Below are 19,367 nucleotides of genomic sequence, written 5' to 3' on the forward strand. Positions count from 1 at the left end.
CTCAGCTACAATTGATTTGAGATTCTTGATGGACTTTTAGGTGTGGCTTGGTTGTATGAACAACTCATTTCATTAATGTGCTGGAGAATTTGCTGTCAATTTATTAATTATTAAATATTATTTGACATTTATTTATATTCGTAGAAAATGGTTGACTCAATTATATTTAGTGGAAAATCTCAAAACCATCCCATATGGATGGTTTGGAATTTGGATGAATTATTGTAGAAGAGATTGGTTTTTTAGATGATACTCCCGATGAAATACATCGGGTAATTATGCACTCGTTGATCTAAACTTAATAAAATACACTTACGTGTATGAGTGCTTAAAGTATAGATCTATGGTGCAAAATAATTCGATGTTTTTTTACCAAATGTAGCATCTCATGGACCACAGAAATTGGGATGTTCAAAGAGTGTTGCCTATTTGATGTTGGCTATTTACCATTTTGTCCTTTGAATTTGGAAATAAGTTTACTCCCTCTTTCGGCCAATTTAATTATTATTATAAATTATAAATTATAAAATATTAAAATATAAAATAGTAAAAAGGTGAGGATCACTAATGAATGCCGTGTTGTCTCCATATTTACTGGCGCAGGAGTGGGCGTATTGCTTTCTTTCATACATCATATGATACTGTTGGATTCATTGGATTCTGAATGTGTCTATTTATATGTACTTTTATTGTTACTTAAAAGATCTTTTGTATCCTATAATCGATGACTAATTGGGGCAAGTGAAATTGGATCAATCGATCTAAGTTCGAATCACTGTGCCAACGGTTACTAGATTAAACTTGTCACATAAGGAATGGTTTAGTAGCTGGAGCGAGTGAGTTTTGTCAATCGACCAAATTCGAATCACATTGCTAACGAACTTGTTTATTTAGTATGGTTTACTGCAAATACATGCTTATTAGCCTATGCCTATGGGTAGTATACTGCAATCTCCTAGAGAGTATGCTCTTAGCAAGTTTATTAATCCATCTATTTCAAATTATTGTCATTTAAAAAAATAAATCGCTACCTATATTCAGATTTACCCTTAATATTCCAACTCTCTTGAATATCAACTCTTATCATTTCATCTAATGTCAAAAGTTAGTTTAGTTTTTGTTATGTCCATTCTTATAAGAAGCGAGTGTAAAAACTTTTAAACGACAATTATTTTAAAACAGACGGAGTAATATTCGACGCGAACATTCACTAGCATCAAGTAACAAGATTTTTTTCAAGCTCTATAACTACAAGATAAACATAGACAATATAAGATAATAAATCAAAATAAAAGGACCACTTGTGCAATTTGTGCACGGCGATTGAATTAAATAAATTCATTAGTCTCACAAGAGATGGTCTAATAGTTGGAGCAAGTAAGTTGGCTCAAGTTCGAACCTCCTTGCCAACGGTCGTTAGGCCGAGCTTATCACACATGGTTAGCCTAGTGCGGTTTATGTCTCTTGTATGGTTTGCAAGTTATTATACGAGAATATATAGGATAAAAAAATAAAAAAATAAAATAAAAAAAAAAATTTTTGAGGGTGCACACAGGTTTGGCACTTTTCACTAGGTTTCAATTTTTAGGACCACTGATCTTCTACCCACATTTATTATCTATCCTTCTCTCATAAAAATACCACTACCCTAACAATTAAATGTTTAATTAGCATTTACTTTTATATTAAAAAAACAAAAGTTAAAACCAAGATCATGTAATTTTTCTCAGAAAAATTTAAATCCTGCACCTGCAGGATAAGTTCTGCATTTATCAATTATTTTTGCTTTTCCAGCATGGGAAAAAACAATGCTTCAGGATAAGTTGTGCATGAAAAATTAAATAACCAGTGCCTGCAGCAGTCTGCAGAGAAAAACAATCCTTTTTTATGTGACTCAAATCCATATAATACCGGTAAACGAAGCAATATATTCTCACAATTAGCGAAAAATCGTTCCAGTTTTACACTAAGAGCAAACATGTGCAAACAGGGTTCGTTTTGGCGAGGTGGTGCTTTCGTCACACCGGCGGATGCAGCCGAAAGAGAGGCTGCACCACAACAACAACAACAACAAATGGTTGTTTCCGGTGGTGGTGGAGTGGCTGAGGGTGGCGGCAGCGGTGGTGGAATAGTTACAAAGGTATGTGTGTGTTCACCGAGCAGCCACCCGGGTTCGTTTAAGTGTAGACACCATCGTGTGGAGTATCAGTGGGTTAGTAGGGGCAAGCCCGTCTAGTTTAAGTACGTAAATTATGTCTACAAATAACTCTGTTTCTGTGGGGGTTTCGTGTAATCTTAAACCAGACAACTTTCGGGTATTCAGTTACAAACAATTAATATATATGCAGTTCTTCTAGAAACGAAGAAAAAAATCGAAAAAATAAATCGTCTATTGCAAAAAGCCGGTGCTCGGCAGAGACCATATTATGTGCATCTGTGTCTGTTTTTTCGGTTTAATGTCAAAGTGTGGAAGATGAATGAAATAAATACATAATTGTTTAATTACAGAAAGAGAAACGGGGCAGAAAAACCTGTGGTAAAATTTCTTTATGTTCATCCGATTATCCGGCTGCTGTTAATTGCGAGACGACCTAACTCACTTCAGAAACCTGTTCAAACAAATTCCGATTCATCATCTTCAACTTGCGTTCACAATTAGCGCACACTTGAATGAAGTTAAAAAGTTTACCTCAGGGTAGCAACTTTGATGAGAAATTGTTTGGTTCCGCGAATTTACAACCACTTCACATTCGATTTCCGTCTGCACGAGAATCATATTAACAACATTTGAATCAAACAATATTTACAGTTTAGTCCACAATTCGATGAATGAAAAAAGACCACGCTCTACCTAAGCCGAAATATTTATCGATTTAGACAATTTTTCTTGTTCCAAATTATTCGTCAATTCAGAATATCAATAATTTTGCACTAAGTCACACTCATAACTAATTGAATGACAATATATTTTGTTCCAAATTATTCTTCACTTCAGAATATCAATAATTTTGCACTATGTCACACTCATAACTAATTGAATGACAAGATATTTAAATCAATTTCTATGTTCCATATGCTTTACAGTAAAACGACGACGTATAATAAGGTAATTATTTTATTATTAATTACCTTGAGAGGGAGGTTAAAAAAGTAAAATACTTCGAGCTTCCCACTAATCTCGGACTCCGTATCAAACGTGACCGCACCTTTGGCCAAGTCCTCAATCAGCAAAACCACATCACTCATAACCTCCACCTTATCCAGCTGGAGCGTGGCGTTCACGTACGAAGATCCACGCGCTCCGATTCGTCCGCCGTCGGAGGTCACGTACCCCAGCCGCTTCCCCCTGTACCCGATCGCAACCACCAGCGAGTCGTAGTACATGGCGTAGAAGTCTTCGTTCCGGACCTTCACCGTGAGGTCCATCGTCACGTCGACTGACATTTTGGGGATGGTGTGGAATTGGAGCCGATCGAGGCGGAGGCGGAGGATCGAGAGTTGGGGCTTCGCCGGCCAGAGAAGATAGCCGGCGGCGATTAGGAAGATGAACAGTGTGGCCAAGCAGAATAGGCACCGCTGGCACGATTTGCGGAAGAGGAAGTGGTGGTGCGGCGGCGGGTAGTGCGGTAAAACGATGACGTATTGCGCCGGCGGCGGCGGCGGTTGCGTGTGTTGATGTTGGTCGGGGAGTAGCGGCGACTTATCGGAATGTTTGGCTACCGTCATGTTTTTGTTTTGTGTATGTATATATTTGTTTCAGTACACACAGAAAAAATTAGATACATATACGGTTTTATAGAGAAGTGTGGGGCCGGGTGGGGTCTACTGCGGGTTCTGTTATGTTCGCTCGCTACGGTTTTATGCATTTAGAACTGAAGGCGGAGGTGTTTGGTGTAATTTTATACGTCGAATGGGTGTAGAATAAGAGAGTTTTTTGTGTGTGACTAGGTATTAGGTGAAAGTAAAACCTTGGACTGTGTTTGTTTAATGATTTATCATATGCTAATTGCTAACTAATTAAAGTTATTGGTTTTATTGGCTGTGGTCATATGACTTAAGGAACACGATATATTTTTCGATTGAATAATAAATAGGCACTTGATTTTTTATACAAGGTTGAAGAAAGCGGAAATATGAAAATATATAAACCCTTCTTCTCTATATCTATAGGGGTGAAAATTGGAACGAAATTTTTGATTTATGTCTATTCCGATTCGAAATTTTCCAATTTTGGAACATTCGAGGTTTCGAAAATTATTTGGATTGAAATTGGAATATATATGATATTCCAATTTTCGATCCGATTTTAGCCTTTCCTAAGAAAATTTCGGAACACGTTTTTTCGTTCCAATTTCCGAATTTTTGGAAAGGAATTGAACTAGTTTTTCACTTATCAAAAAATCGAAATTTTTCCGAAGTGCTAATTCCAATCCGATCCGTCTCATTTACCCCCTTACCCCCTCATAGATTTTTAATTCTAAATCACTTATTCTATATTCTACTATTTGTCTTTGAATATTAACAAATTTTACACACACACACACACAAATAAAAAAAATCATTTTCTAAAGGGTAAATTAAGGGACCCTTCTGAAGTAAATGTCAAATTACGAAAAAAAAAAAAACTTATGTCTGGGTACAACCAACCCCTCAACTATGAATTTTCTAACACGTCCATCCTTGCTGCATCAAATTTAATGAAATCTTTTGATTATGTGAAATATTCTACAATTTGTACCCAATTTTATACCATTCGAGCCCTATATTTTGAAACAAAATGATCATAAGATGTGTCTCTTGACTTGTACATATCAGATTGTGGTGCATCAGAAATTGCATTCTTGCACAAATCAATTACAAACTAGAGAACATTCCACAAAATTTAGAAGATTCCGTTGAATTCGGCACCATAAGAGTAGACATGTAAGAGTGGTTATAATTACTCAAACATGAAGGGTGTTTTTGTAATTTGACCTTACCTCATATGGCTAGTAATGCTCACAATCATGCACTACTGTTTTGACCTAAAAGAATAAATTACTCAATAGAAAATTTCACTGAATTAAATCTTATGTAGAACACATACATAAACAAGATAAACACTTAATCAGCAAACAAAATTTGCAAAAAAACTGCCCACACAGTGCCACAAGAGGATGAATCAACTCACAATCCAATCACGTATTTCTATACATGCACGACTAAAATAAATACAATTTCACAACCAACCTTCTCTGCTACTTCACAACAGAACACACACCAAAAAATGTGGTAATTATTTGGTAGAAAAATAAATAAATTATATAGGTGACGAAACACATACCAGAGAGATCAATCAAACCTCGTTTCTGTGCCTCGGATGCGAAATGGACCTCAAGTTACTGTACATATCCGAGCAAGCAAGCGAAAATTCTGAAAGCGCCCGAAAAAGCTCGGGCAAGTGACTTTTCAGGCTCACAAGCGACTTCTCTCTAACCTGCACGCACAACTTCCGGTACCCTTCTTCGTCTTCCTCCAGTTTATGCTTTGCAATTTCCACAATCAGCTGCCTCTCAGCGATGTGGTCGCTATCGTGGACCCGGTCCGGATCCGTGTCATCGGGCGGGCCCCGTTTCTGCATGAACTTATTGTACCAACTCTCGAACTCCCTCGTTTTTCTTACCAGATCCTTTCTTGAATCGGAGCATTTGTTTCTGAACTCCAGTTCTTCTTTCTGGTACTGCCAGATGGTTTTTACTATGGCGGCAAAGTTGTTGATCGTTGCCCTCGCGGGTTCATCCGGAAGCTTCTCGAGATGATCGTGCCACGCGTTCAGGAGGGTTTGTATGGGGGGGCTGTGGTGGCGGTTTGGGGAGGTGGGTTTCTCTTTCCAGTTTGTGTCTATGGGTACTAGGTTGAGCTTTAGCCAGGTGTTGAGTGCTCGGATGTATTCCTTTTGCTGGCTCATTAGTTCGGTGAAGTTTGTGAACCAATCCTGGACAACACCGCCTAGCTGGCGGGTGCGTTCGTGGTGGTGGTCGCTCGTTTCTTTCGGGGATTGGGAGGTGTCGAGGGAGCGCAAGGCTTGGACGATGTTCGATTGGCTCTCTTGTTGTATTCTTATTGTCTCCCACATTGTAGCCATTCTGTGCATAAAAAAAGAAAGAATAAGGCAATACGTTGTTGAAAACACGTCGTAGACACATCATAAATCATAGGAATAAGAGATCTTGTTGAAAACGAAACAAAACAAGGCCACAATGTCCCATTTTAATGATTAGTTTTTATTCTATTTATTGTAATGTGATGGTTTATTTATATTTCGGTCAATATATCCACGTACGTTTAAAAATAGGGTAAAATACACCTCGGCACCCCCTCCTTCCCATATTATTTGTCTCTTTGGACAAAAAAAATGGCTTCAGATTATTTGTCACTTTAGAAATTCCGATGACACGTTTATTATATCATCTTAAATTTGCCCCTACTATGCTTAATTTATTGAGAGAAAATTAATGGCGAAACAATTAATGAGAGGGGGTATTTTAGTCATTTTATTAACTTTTTCCTAGAATCTACACATTTATTGGTTCTCTTAAACGTGTGCACTAGCCCAAAACGACAATATGGGAAGGAGGGAGTATAATTTCGACTTTTTTGGAATTTTCCCTCTAGGGTTGGATGAACTACTAAAATTGAAGCCAATAAATTTATTAAAACTATTAACTAATTAGAAAACATATGCAATATTTTGGATTTGAAAATTGCCATTTACTGGATAAATTAGTTAAGAAAAAAGTCAGTAAACTAATTTAGTAGAACAGTTAAAAGAAATTAATCTGACATGATTCAGACAAGAGCACATATTGAGACAAGTAATACAGCATTAAATTCTTGACAAAGAAGTGCATAAGGAACTCACCCGTCAACGAGAGCAACGAGTTTTGGATAGAGTTGGTCATCACGTAGACGATTAATTTCGGAAACAGTTGAATCCATGGATTGCATGTCCACAATATATCTTGTATGCAGATGGCTAACTGCCGCTTTCATTCTCTCTAGTGCTTCCGTGTTTGAACCTCGTTTCTTCAACTTATTCAATGAAGCTACCTTTTTCTGATATTCAAGTTTCATCTGCTCGCCTGCCTGTTCAGCACCGAATAATTGACAGCAAAAAGACTTTTTCAAACACAACTAATTAAGTTTTAAAAAGAAAAAAAAAAGAAAGAAAGAAAATGAACAGAGCAACCACATTAATTTTATTTCCTTCACACAAGGAAACACCATGACGCGACTTTACGATCACACAAAAACATTGATTACTTATTTTCCTGAAGTGTAACAATTTAGCATTAATTTCAACTTACGGCCATAACTTGAGCCCGTGATTCTCAATTCCAGTTGAAAATTCATAAAAAAATCGCTGCTAATTAAAAAACACTTGAAGATCAGACGCATCTCCGAATAAATTAGAACAGCTATGACATATCACCTAGCAGGAGTTAATAGTGGTACCGTAAAACAATTAAACCCGACACTTGAATATGGCAATACCCTTTTCCAAAGCAATCCAATCAAAGATGGGACTGATGATTTAAAATTAAAATGAAATTAAATTTGAAAAACTTAACACGAAATCGAAAGAACTAACAAGATGGAAACACGATATTACCTTCACTTCATCGTAAAGCTTTTTCTCCCATGCAAGCATCTTGTCCAACACTGTTGCATGAGTTTCATTCTCCTCGGAATCAAAGTCGTCCGCCCCATCATCAACATTAGTACTTAAACCTCTGAAGGACCTATTCCATGTAATGACTCGCATTACCCTTTCCGAATGATTAATATTCCCTGCCGACGGAGAACATATTATACTTAATATCCACGTTATAAATGTACTTTCTTTATTAAGATGCATGAAATTCCATAATTATTATTGTAATAGAATCGCGCCAAGAATAATAAATCCCGCAATAATGTCAATAAATGGTTGCAGTTCCAATCAAAATCGAACACAAGCTGTAATAATTTTAATACCTCGTTTGTCTGCGAAATTCGAGTGGTAGTGCAAACGTGCTGCCTCGAGCATCCTAGAAACATCATGAGCACTCTCCGAAGCCTTGAGAAAACAATCATCGAGATCGACAAATATTTGCTGCAAATTTACATTACTACTCCCACTCTTCTTTTTCCCGTCAGCTGGAACAAGTTTCACTCTCTTCACCACCTTAGCTACTGCCGCCATCGCTTCTTCCGGCGGTGGTGGCTGCGGAGGAAGATCGTTCACAGTCTCCACCACCTCCGCTACTTCCTCTACTTTCTTGCTTTTTTCATCTATTTCTCTTCTTCTAGCCCTTTCTTCGAACATCTTCCGTTCGATATCCTCCCTATCCACAGTATTCTCCTCCACCTCCGCCAATGTGGGACCCGGCACGTTATCCATGGAGAAGAAGTAATCCCAAGATGAATTCTCCAGCGAAGGGGGTGGCGGCTGCTGCTGCTGCTGCGGCTGTTGCTGCCGCCGATTTTGCTGATCATTTTTGCGTGGCTGATGCGAAATCTCGTCCTCTGCAACCTCCGGAGGTGAAATCCTACCTCTACCCCCACTTTTACTGCTACCACGTCGTTTCAAGCTGTGGGTACTCTCTGTCTCGACATCCTCGTCGCTTTCCTCCTCAATTATCGGATCGGAGTGCTTGTTATCCGATCGGGGTATCACGAATTCCGGCATGGTGGAGGCGCGTTGGAGGGGGGAGGATGTGGTGAAGGAGGGGGGGAGAGGAGGTGGAGGACGAGGAAAATTCTCGAACGGTGGAAGAGGCGGAGGGGGGCTAGCGCCGCCGACGGCGGCGGAGGATGCCGCTGAAGCAACCGCGGCGGCGGAGGAGGAGGAGGAGGGGTAGATAACCTCGCCCTGGGCGAAATCGCTGAGGGCGGCGCCGGTGTTCTTCAAGGACATGGCGTGGGCGGAGTGGGCGGCGGCGAACTTATTCCTCGCCGTGACGGACCGCTCCATGTGCTGCTTCCGCTCCCTGCATCGATTCACCGTCTCTTCGTTCTCGATCTTCGATTGTGTGCAGCCCATTGGACAATTGACCCCAAAAAACACACACACAAAACAGTGTGTTTGTGTGTGTGTACCGATTTCAGAAAGAAAAATTCAGGGTTTTCGGGGAATTTAGTAATACCTAGATCACCCGATTCCTACTTTAATTTTCCCCCTTTTTCCTGTTCGAGGAATATAGAATAAGAATAAAAAAAAAAAAAAAAAACAAGGAGTGAAGATTAAGCAATCGGATTATTGACTACGAGGAGAAGCGGCCACAACAATGTTTGGATTCTTCTTCTCTTTTACCATAGCTGTAAAAAAAAAGTGGCGGAGGTGGTAAAAAATTCAGTAGTGAAAAAGAAGATTCGCTACAGTGAAGTACACGTCAGCAGTTCTATTTATAGGCTTAGTTCCTACACCGTGAATAAATTGATGATCAGCTTCCGGTACGGCGGCGCCGCTACCTGGTCAGAGGTCGCCACCGCCCTGGTTCATTCCCGAGATTTTATTGGTTTGGCAGCATTTGATATGAGCGTTCTAGAAGTAAAAGTACACCGGAGTTTAAAGAAAATAAAAACAAATATAATTAATTTGGTAAGAATTTTAAGAAATTAGGAAATTATTTTATTTTTCAAATATTAATTTTTAGATTCAATTTTAAGGTTTAATCCCACTTTGCACCCTTAAAAAAATAATATTAACACTTTGCACCCTTGAAACACAATATATCATTCATAATGCACTCCACATGAATTTTTAAAGCTAATAAAGGTAATTTAATATTTTAAGTGGTATTTAAAAATTATTTTTTTTATCACAAAAAGTTATTTTACGAGAAAAAATAATCATTCAGCTATTTCGTTATCAAGTTCTCTAAAAAATATATTTTCTTCCAAATATTTCTACCTAATATTTCAACCAATTAAAATAAAAGACAGATCAATCGAATAATTTAATGATAAAAGTTTATTTGTTTTTATTTTGTAAGAAAATATAATATTTTTTCGGTTGTGATTTTTATTTTTCGCCTTTTGTGCACACAAAATTAGGTTGGAGGTTGAAAAAAATAGCATCGCGAAAAAAAATCCAATAAAATGAATTATCATTTATTATTCAATTCAGGCTCAGGGTGCATTAGGAATAATTTATTATATTTTGAGGGTACAAAATGCTATTATTATTTTCAAGGGTCCAAAGTGCCAAAGTGCTCCATTTCAAGGGTGCAATGTGGAATTAAGCCTTCAATTAAGTAGAATGAATATTGGAAATTCATTCTGAAAATCTTTTTTTCTTTTTTCGTTTTGGGTGAATTAGGTGGTTACTAGATTTACATCGATTTCAATTATTGATTCCCATCATTAATTAATTAGTTTACATGCCAGTAAATAAAAACAAATGCTTTTCAAAAAAAAGATGCTGAAATAAAGTCACTTTTCCAGCGAACCATGCAATATTCTGTGTTTAATGTCTTGCATGTGACGACCACAACCTCAAAACGCCGTCGTTTTAGCACTACATAATATTCAGTAAAAAAAACAAAAAACATATTTTATCTAGTTATTATATTTTTCATAAATAAAAAAATTATAAAAATTCAAATTTTAACATATCTGATCTCCCAAATTTCGACGTCGTTTCCTCGACTATACTCTTGCACATACTGAGGAATCTCTTCTAGATCAACCAGCCTGCCAATAAATCCACACGAAAACTCGTTTCCCACACCACCTTCTTCATCAATATCTGTCACGATTCGAGATAAAATTAAAATTAAATATCGAAACAGGCGTTCGTTTTAAGAAACAATAAACACGCTCACCTTCGATGTTTTTAAGATAGCTTCGGAAGTGTGAATAACCGTTCGCAACAACATCAAGATCATCGATCGAGAAGTTATACCGCTTCTCTAATGCTAGGTACAGTACCTGGAAATTTCGATTCAAAAAATAAAAATAAAATTTAATTACAATAATTCATTTTGTTATTTACCAATCTCGGAAATTTGTTAAATTTACCTTTTCTGGACCAGTAGACATGATTACTTCTAATACGCGGAATAAGGCATCAGTTAATTCATCACTGTAAATTACATCAGCAGCTAATATCAACGAAGCTCGTTGAACCTCTTCAACCTCGGTCAAGCTCCAACCATGGCTGTGTAATACGAGGTTAGGTGGTGTGTCCTAATAAACGGTATCTTAAAAAAAAGTTATTTTATAGAATCTAGAAAATAATAAATGGAAGGGCAAATTACGGGCATCCCCTCGAGGCAAGCTCAAATTACGAAAAAAAATCCCTCATGTTTGGATAATTACAACCACCCCCTCAACTATGTATTGTCTTACGAAGAAACCCCTCCTCCAATAGGTAAATTTGACATTGTAAAGGTGGACGTGTAAGATAGTACATCATTGAGGGGTTGGTTGTAATTACCCAAACATAAGGGGTTTTTACGTAGTTTAAGCATACCTTAGGGGGTGGCCGTAATTTACCCTACATGGAAAAGAAGCAAAATGAGCTTTAACTTTTTATTACTACCTATGTGGAGAATTTGCTACGATCTGAGGAGGCCATTGATGGTTCCAATCGAGTTCTCGTACAAATATAGAAGCCTTGCCGTGGAATATTCCACGGTTGAGATTAATATTCTCGGCACAGTTTACGAGTATGTCGTCGCCTCGGTCTGTAATATATTAAATAATAACGATATTTATAATAACGATTATGACCGATAAGGAAAAGTACATACTAAAACAATTGATAATTAATTATAAAAAAAATAAAAAGTATCAGCCATTAATAAGTTTCGCTAAAAAATCACGAAAAAAACAGATAATTTGAGAGAGTTAAGTTTTACGCAATACCAGTTATGAAGACAGTATTATTAGCAACACGTGCAAGTAACATGCCGACCAACCCTGGTAAAAGATAATCAAAGAAATTCACGTGAAGATTTATCTTTGGAAAATATATAAGTATTTAAAAAACGAGTGATGCTATCATTTATTAACGAAATTGGGAAAATATAACTCCACGACTCACCAGAATTAAGCATAAGAAAATTTACCAGTGCCGGCTCCAAGTTCCAAGGCAACAGTTCCGTCAAAATCGGACGATTTGTACATTTTATGCAGCACAAAGTCAGCTAGTACCAGTTCTGCTCTCCAAATCTAAATTAGGAATATTAATCGATGAAAAGATTTTGATTTAGTTAAGAATCGATAAGAATAAAATCTTGAAATGTTCGGAAGATGTACTACAGGGCTTTGTGGCTTTATTATTACCTGGAGACCAACTCTGGGAATGGATGACGTAATGTTATGTTGGATGCTGATAACGAAAGAATCATTTGGTGGATCTGCATGTTAAAATTTGAAATGAATTATATTGGTTTCTTGGCCTCGTTTATTCTTTTTCGGAATTCGTATTTATTTTATAGAGAGGAGCGTCAGTATCACAAGACTTGTGCCGTTTACGATATTTCAGCTACAAACAAGTGAACAACTACAACCTACGACAGCTGATTCACGATGAATTGAATAAAGATAATTTTCCGACATAGAAATTCGACGCAATAATTGAAGAAGATCAATGAAATTCTAAATGAAGCACTATACTAAAAACAAATAAAAAAGCAAGAAATGATACAAAAGCTTAGTTTCAAATTCAGTAAAAGCAACATGAGTTAAAATAGATAGATAGATTGACAGGAAAATTACAGTTTTCATGTCTCAAGTTTGCACCGATTTCACATTTGGTCCCTCGAGTTTCAACAATTTAACATTTTTGGCCATTTTCGTCAATTTACCGTTACTCCGTCAGTTAAGGCGGTGATGTGTACAGGCTTGATTGCGTTAGTACTAACAGAAAATTGACGGAAGTGAATAGGAAATGTTGAATTTTTGAAACATGGGGGACCAAATGTGTTTTTTTATGAACATGGGGACCAAATGTGAAATAAATTCAAATTTGAGGGACAAATAATCAAATTTCTGCCGTGAAAGAAAACTCACAGTGCCGGCGAGTTAGAATTAAATCTCCATCTTCATCCACCTCACATACATTTGAGCTCTTTGAACTCAGACTATCTTCAATCTGATTATTCCCTAATTAATTTATAATTATTTGAAAAAAAAATAATGTAAATTAATTTAAGATAAGTTCCTTACAGAAGAAAGAACAAAATTAAGCAGAAAAGAAACCCTAACCAGGTGGGAAGAAGATGGTGAAATGGGATATGTGGGGCCCAGTGTGGTCTGGAGGGCATCCGAGGTGAACCTCACTCATTACTTGCTCCTCCCCCAAATCGCCGCCGCCTTCCGCCGCATACGACGGCGCATCTTCCTCTTCCGATACCATTCTTACTCCTGCATAGACTCCGAAACAAATGGGCCAGCCCGGTAACTACCCGTTTAAACACGTGCCGGGTCGACCCGTATTACATTTTAGTTTCTTACGGGTCAAACCCAGGCCCAGAACATTTTGCCGCCCAAATCTCACTTTCGTGTGAAATGACGAAAAAGCCCCACCCAGTTTGAAATTACTATAAATTCTTTTTTGCCCTTGCCCTAGGTTAGTATCTCTGCATTTCCAAACTAAATAGTAAATACTCTCTTTTTACTGTTCGAATTCTCTCGGGGAAGAAGAATCGTTTGCAGCCATGGCTACCGAGGAAACATCGCCAAAAAACGGTACGATTCACGAATAAAATTTCATTTTTGGTGGTTTTTTATTTTAAAATGCTTAATTTTTTTTAATCCATTCAATTTCAGCTTCAATGGATGTTGCTTCTTCGGTTTCGAGTCGAAGTAGCAACGAAGCAGACGATTTCACATACTCGCAGAAGCGTATGGAAATAGAATTCGCCAGGTTGATAATCGTCGAAGGACTCGATTTCAGCTTCGGCGAAAAGCTTGCTTTTGTGCGATTTGCAGGTATGGCGTCGAGTCCGTACATTTTGTCCTACTCGCATGAGGTGATGGTGAAAGAAATAACTAGGTTAATCTACACCGAAGGGCTTCATCTCAATTTCGGTGAAAAGCCTGCTTTCGTGCAATTTGTTAAGAAAGCGTTGAACCCTAATTACAGAGAGGTTACAAAGAGTGAAGTACTAACTGAAGGTAAGAAGGAATTCGCGAACCTGATGAAAGAGTTACGTTCGATTTTTGCGTCTCCTAGCCGTAGGGTTTCACTAGCTTTGGATGTCTGGCGCAAGGAAGGGGGTTTTACTTATGTTCGGGTTACAGCGCATTGGATGGATAGTGATTGGTCTATGCATAGGAGGATTATCGGATTTAAACCGCTCGAGTTTCCAATTTCTGGTGCTAATGTATCCGATCCCGTTAAAAGCTCGATCGAGGCATTGGCAATTAACGACAAGATTTCTTCGGTTACTGTTGATGATGTTACTGATTGTGCTGATGCTATGGGGGATCTCAAGAATATCATACACCCAATTCTGGATGGGAAACTGTTTCGTGTTAGATGCGTGTGTCGTGTTTTGAGTTCGTGTATTTTGGATGGTTTGAAAGTCGTGCGTAGGCATATAAACAAGATTCGTGGGGTTATTGGATTTGTATCGTACGACCGGAAAAGCTTTGTCTACTTGTGCGAAAGATATGGTCTGGAACCTAAGTTTGATTTTCCTTTGGATGATTCGATTGGCTGGGATGACACTCGCGAAATGCTGAAGAGGACCGTGCACTTTAAAGATGTTGTCAATGAATACATTGCAACACGCCCTCCCTATTCAAAATTTAAAGAAATCAACGAACAAGATTGGGAAGTTGTGTCCATCTATATCAGATTCCTGGATGTGTTCTACGAGGCGGTCGATTTCGTTTCGCGTAATTACTACCCATCTTCGAGTGGGGTTCTGCTTCACTTGGTCAACATTGCTAAGCTGTTTTCTGAATATAGAGGGAGTCTTGTGTTCGAAAAGAAAATTTCGGTTATGGAAGAAAAATTTCTGAAGCACTACGGCAGAATCCCGGATTTGTTTTCCTTGGCTGCTGTCATGGACCCAAGGCTGAAATTATCCGGTTGCGAGTGTCTGATTGAATCTTATTATCAGTGTATGAATACGATGGAAGTAAACGTGGAGCAAGAAAAGAAACAAGTATCTAATTTGCTACACGAAATGTTTAATGAATATGCTTCGAAGGCGAGCAGATGTGGATCGGAGCAGCCCTCTTCACCCGAGTTATCTGCGCCCTTGAACACAAGTGGCTTTGCATGGTCTTTGATAAGTGAGAGGAAACGAAAAAAGACGGATTCGGTTTTCGACGAGCTTGCGTTTTATTTGCAAGCTCCACTTGTGTTTGAGAAAGAAACGGGAGACTTTGATATTTTAGGGTGGTGGAAGACACATTCGGTGACTTATCCCGTGCTTGCTGACATGGCACGTGATCTACTTACGACGGCTGTATCTACACTAGCTCCGGATTGTGCTTTCGTTAGGAATGAAGAGAAGAAGATAATGGAGAATTCACGTCCTGTGGGATTCGGGTTGTTGGAGATGCGTGTTTGCTTAAGCAGTTGGTTTAATGCTGACGGTACAACACGTGGTGTAGATGATGATGACGACGTGTATGATGAATGGGATGGTGGTGCTGAGAGATTGGAGTTAAGTACGTGCTTGAGGGATTGGTTTAATGCTGAGATGAGGACACAAGGTATAAGAGATACAACGACGTACGATGATGATGTTCATGATGATGTTGATGAGGATGATGATGGTGACGATGATGATGATGATGATGATGATGATGATGATGATGTCGGTGATCATGACCATGACGATGATGATGAATGTTGCGGCGAATTCACATCATGAGGAGATGGAAGGTTCAGCAGAACAGTTTCCCTAATTTCTTGACTTGAATTCTCCTCTTCTTTTGGCATGTTGTAGTTATTTTTTTTTTTAAATTGTCTTTTGTCGTCTCGTTTGTGGTTTGCTTCGTCGTTTCTTTCGACTGTCGGAAGAAACTCGAACTTTATTTTTGAGGAATACTTCTGAAGTGTTACATTACATAGACCACTATATATATATGTATTGAATCCGAATGCATGTTCTAGTTTACAAACTCAAGTATCAAGTAACCATTGGAAATATGTAACAATTTGGAGGTTAATTTATTTAACAAATGTAGTTATTTAATAAAATATGGTATAGACTGTAGAGTTTAATGAATTTAATTTACAATAAACTCTAGTAACTAGAAATGCTTTCAAATTTCAATCAAAATCTAATTACAATATTCAAATTACAAACAATTTCAAAATTTTAAGCTGAAATATATTTTGCACACAACGACCCGTTTAAACATGTGATGGGTCGACCCGGATATACAACTTACTATCCGTTACGGGTCGAACTCGAGCCCAGTTCCCTAGGATTTTGCCGCCCAAACCTCAATTTCATGTGAAATGACGAAAACACCCTCCCCAGCTTCAAAGTTCTTCTATGAAGTCTTTTCCTCCGCCATTGATTTTTCTCATTCTGAAATGATTTGTGCAGGCACAAATTAAACATTCAGGCACATTTTTTACCATTTCTCAAAAAACAAAAGGTAAAAAACTCAAAAACTCTCTCTACCCTTTCGATTTTCTTTCGCAAAGCCCGTGCAAATCGTCAACAGATCGGAGGTAATTTCTACGCTTTTACGATCCTCTTGTTATGTAGATTACGAATCCGAAAAAAAAAAACGAAAAAAATCGGACTTTGGCCTGCTCGTGTGAATTTACGCGAGCACTTGGCAAGTGCTCGCGTAAATTCACGCGAGCAGGCCTTGTTAATTTTTTTTTTTAATTGCTCGTGTGATTTCACACGAACAGAGACGTTCTGCTCGTGTGATTTCACACGAGCATATCTTCTCTGTTCGTGTGAAATCACACGAGTGGGTTAAAAAAAAAAAAAAATTGTTAATGTGCTCACGTGAATTTACGCGAGCACTTGCCAAGTGCTCGCGTAAATTCACACGAGCACTTGCCAAGTGCTCGCGTAAATTCACACGAGCACATATGAATAGTACAAAAGGTAAATAGTTATGGTAAAAAGGTAAAAAATCATGGTAAAAAAGTGCCTGAATGTTTAATTTGGCCTGCATATATCATTACCCTTTCTCATTTCATTCCATTATCAAATCAAATTAAATTACTCGCGTTTCACTGTTCAAATTCTCTCGGCGAATCTTCCGAATTCATGGATACAGACGATAGCTCGTCTGATAACGGTACCATTTACAAATTTAAGATTTTGCATTTTAGGTCATTTTTACTTCAAAAATCCTGATTAGTTTTTTGCCCCCTTTCAATTTCAGTTTCAGCTTCGATGGATGTTGATTCTTCAGTTTCGAGCCGAACCAGCAACGAAGCAGACAAATTCACATACTCGCAAGAGCGGATGGTACGAGAATTAGCTATCTTATTATGTGTTGAAGGAATTGATTTCGGTTTGAGCGAAAAGTTTGCTTTTATGCGATTTGTGGATATAGCTTCAAATCCAAAGTTTTTACCTTACTCGCATGAGTTGATGGTAAAAGAACTAACTAGGTTAATATTCACCGAAGAAATTCAAATCAACCTCGGCCAAAGTGTTTTCTTTCTGCAATTTATGCGAAAGGCGTTGAACCCTAATTTCAGAGAGATTACAACGAAGGAAGTAGTAAACGAAGCGAAGAAGGAGTTTAAGAGCTTTAAGGAAGAGCTCCGTTTGACTTTTTCGTCTCGTGGTCAAAGAGTTTCGCTTGCTTGTGATGTGTGGCGCAACAAGGATGTTGTTGATTATATTTGTGTGACGGCGCATTGGATAGACGGTGATTGGTCGATGCAGAGGAGGATTGTCAGCGTCAAAGAGCTCTACTCTCCTATTTGCGCTGATGAAATATACGAGCCCATAAAACAATCCATCGACTCGTTGGCGATTAACGACAAGATTTCTTCGGTAACTGTCGATGAAATTGTTGACGATGATGAAGTCATGGCGGATCTCAAGAAATTTACGCACCCTATTCTGGATGGGAAGTTGTTTCGTGTTAGATGTGTGTGTCGTGTTTTGAGTTCGTGTATTTTGCATGGTTTGGATCTTGTGAAAGTGCATATACAAAAGGTTCGAAAAGCTTGTCGCTTCCCATTTACTGACCGACAAAGGTATATCGTCTTGTGTGAAAAATATGGTCTGGAACCTAAGTTTAATTTTCCTTGGACTGATATGATTAGCTGGGATAGTACTCGGGAAATGTTGAAGAGGAGTTTGCACTATAAAGATGTTTTCAATGAATATAGCGCAACATGCGGGCCCGATTCAATATTTCAAGAAATTAACGAACAAGATTGTGAAGTTGTATCTGTCTACATCAGATTTCTTGATGTGTTCTACGAAGCGGTCGATTTCGTCACGCGCAATTACTACCCGTCTTCGAGTGGGGTTCTCCTTCACTTGGTCAACATTGCTAATCTCTTTTCGGAATATAGAGGAAGTCTTATGTTTGCAGAGAAGATTTCAGGCATGGAAGAAAAATTTCTGGAGCATTACAGAAGAATCCCGGATTTGTTTTGTTTGGCTGCTGTCATGGACCCTCGGATCAAATTATCGGGTTGTGAGTGTTTGGTTGAATCTTATTATCGGTGTATTAATAATACGGAAGTAAACGTGGAGCAAGAAAAGAAAGCAGTGTCTAATTTGCTACACGAAATGTTCAATGAATATGCATCAAAGGCGAGTAGTTCTGGATCAGAGCAGCTCTCTTCACCGGAGGCATCTGCACCGTTGAACTCAAGTGGCGGTTTTGCATGGTCTTTGATAAGTGGGAAGAAGCGCAAAAAGACAGATTCGAGTTTCGACGAGCTGGCGTTTTATTTGCAATCTCCGGTTGTGGTTGAGAAAGAAAAAATTGAAGAATTTGATATTTTGGGGTGGTGGAAGAACAACGAGGCGACTTATCCAGTCCTAGCTGGCATGGCGCGTGATCTACTTACGACAGCTGTGTCGACTCTAGCTCCCGAGTGTGCTTTCGTTAGGAATAACGAGAGAAATATAATGGGGAAATCGTATAGGTACAGATGGAAATTGTTGGAGTTGTCTATATGCTTGAGGGATTGGTTTAATGCTGAGATGAGAACACAAGGTGTAAGATATCCAGCTGTGTATGAGGATTATGGTGCAGATGAAGATGATGAATGATGAATGATGCTGCAAATTTACTTAAAATCACCTCTTCTTTTGGCATGTTTTAATTAAATTAAAAAAAAAAATCATGTTTTGTTGTTTTGTGGTGGGTTACTTCAGAGTTTCTATTGACTGTGTAATGAAAACATGAACTTATTTTGCAATCATATA

General features: G+C 38.2%; 4 protein-coding genes across 5 annotated transcripts; 1 reads left to right on the forward strand and 3 right to left on the reverse strand.

The window, feature by feature from the left end:
• Nucleotides 1-2,372: 2,372 nt before the first annotated feature.
• LOC105976103 (uncharacterized) lies at nt 2,373-4,022 on the reverse strand. Its single transcript, XM_013001393.2, has 3 exons — nt 3,130-4,022; nt 2,690-2,761; nt 2,373-2,609 (listed from the first exon to the last, which is right to left on the reverse strand). Exons 1-3 carry the CDS (start codon nt 3,724-3,726, stop codon nt 2,592-2,594), a joined length of 687 nt encoding a protein of 228 aa, XP_012856847.2. The 5' UTR covers nt 3,727-4,022; the 3' UTR covers nt 2,373-2,591.
• Nucleotides 4,023-5,103: 1,081 nt separating this feature from the next.
• LOC105975866 (protein ROLLING AND ERECT LEAF 2) lies at nt 5,104-9,653 on the reverse strand. Its single transcript, XM_013001105.2, has 4 exons — nt 8,017-9,653; nt 7,652-7,830; nt 6,902-7,125; nt 5,104-6,125 (listed from the first exon to the last, which is right to left on the reverse strand). Exons 1-4 carry the CDS (start codon nt 9,062-9,064, stop codon nt 5,336-5,338), a joined length of 2,241 nt encoding a protein of 746 aa, XP_012856559.2. The 5' UTR covers nt 9,065-9,653; the 3' UTR covers nt 5,104-5,335.
• A 787-nt stretch (nt 9,654-10,440) lies between these two features.
• On the reverse strand, nt 10,441-13,387 carry LOC105976135 (Putative methyltransferase family protein). The gene is made up of 9 exons (XM_013001430.2): nt 13,237-13,387; nt 13,042-13,134; nt 12,313-12,386; nt 12,096-12,198; nt 11,893-11,946; nt 11,567-11,711; nt 11,044-11,182; nt 10,848-10,953; nt 10,441-10,771 (listed from the first exon to the last, which is right to left on the reverse strand). Exons 1-9 carry the CDS (start codon nt 13,385-13,387, stop codon nt 10,623-10,625), a joined length of 1,014 nt encoding a protein of 337 aa, XP_012856884.2. The 3' UTR covers nt 10,441-10,622.
• A 3,769-nt stretch (nt 13,388-17,156) lies between these two features.
• Nucleotides 17,157-19,357, forward strand: LOC148768204 (zinc finger BED domain-containing protein RICESLEEPER 1-like). 2 transcript variants are annotated; one of them, XM_088823086.1, is made up of 2 exons: nt 17,157-17,262; nt 17,356-19,357. In XM_088823086.1, exons 1-2 carry the CDS (start codon nt 17,232-17,234, stop codon nt 19,209-19,211), a joined length of 1,887 nt encoding a protein of 628 aa, XP_088679212.1. In that variant the 5' UTR covers nt 17,157-17,231; the 3' UTR covers nt 19,212-19,357. The 2 variants fall into 2 exon arrangements, with proteins under 2 accessions (XP_088679212.1, XP_088679211.1); XM_088823085.1 differs by having other exon boundaries at nt 17,166-17,262; nt 17,350-19,357.
• Nucleotides 19,358-19,367: the final 10 nt, after the last annotated feature.

This window comes from Erythranthe guttata, chromosome 9, assembly GCF_056151865.1.
Source record: "Erythranthe guttata isolate IM_541 chromosome 9, IM_541, whole genome shotgun sequence".
Classification (NCBI taxonomy): domain Eukaryota; kingdom Viridiplantae; phylum Streptophyta; class Magnoliopsida; order Lamiales; family Phrymaceae; genus Erythranthe; species Erythranthe guttata.

What these genes read in the sequence shown, in the direction of transcription:
- LOC105976103 (XM_013001393.2), bottom strand. Translation starts at nt 3,726, where the DNA reads ATGACGGTAGCCAAACATTCCGATAAGTCGCCGCTACTCCCCGACCAA. An exon ending in TTTTTAACCTCCCTCTCAAG is followed by an intron (nt 2,762 to 3,129) that starts GTAATTAATAAT and finishes ATTCTCGTGCAG; the next exon opens with ACGGAAATCGAATGTGAAGT.
- LOC105975866 (XM_013001105.2), bottom strand. Translation starts at nt 9,064, where the DNA reads ATGGGCTGCACACAATCGAAGATCGAGAACGAAGAGACGGTGAATCGA. An exon ending in GAATTTCGCAGACAAACGAG is followed by an intron (nt 7,831 to 8,016) that starts GTATTAAAATTA and finishes CTCCGTCGGCAG; the next exon opens with GGAATATTAATCATTCGGAA. An exon ending in AGCTTTACGATGAAGTGAAG is followed by an intron (nt 7,126 to 7,651) that starts GTAATATCGTGT and finishes GGTGCTGAACAG; the next exon opens with GCAGGCGAGCAGATGAAACT.
- LOC105976135 (XM_013001430.2), bottom strand. Translation starts at nt 13,387, where the DNA reads ATGGTATCGGAAGAGGAAGATGCGCCGTCGTATGCGGCGGAAGGCGGC. An exon ending in CACCATCTTCTTCCCACCTG is followed by an intron (nt 13,135 to 13,236) that starts GTTAGGGTTTCT and finishes TAAATTAATTAG; the next exon opens with GGAATAATCAGATTGAAGAT. An exon ending in GGAACTTGGAGCCGGCACTG is followed by an intron (nt 11,947 to 12,095) that starts GTAAATTTTCTT and finishes ATCTTTTACCAG; the next exon opens with GGTTGGTCGGCATGTTACTT.
- LOC148768204 (XM_088823085.1), top strand. Translation starts at nt 17,232, where the DNA reads ATGGATACAGACGATAGCTCGTCTGATAACG. An exon ending in CGATAGCTCGTCTGATAACG is followed by an intron (nt 17,263 to 17,349) that starts GTACCATTTACA and finishes TTTCAATTTCAG; the next exon opens with TTTCAGCTTCGATGGATGTT.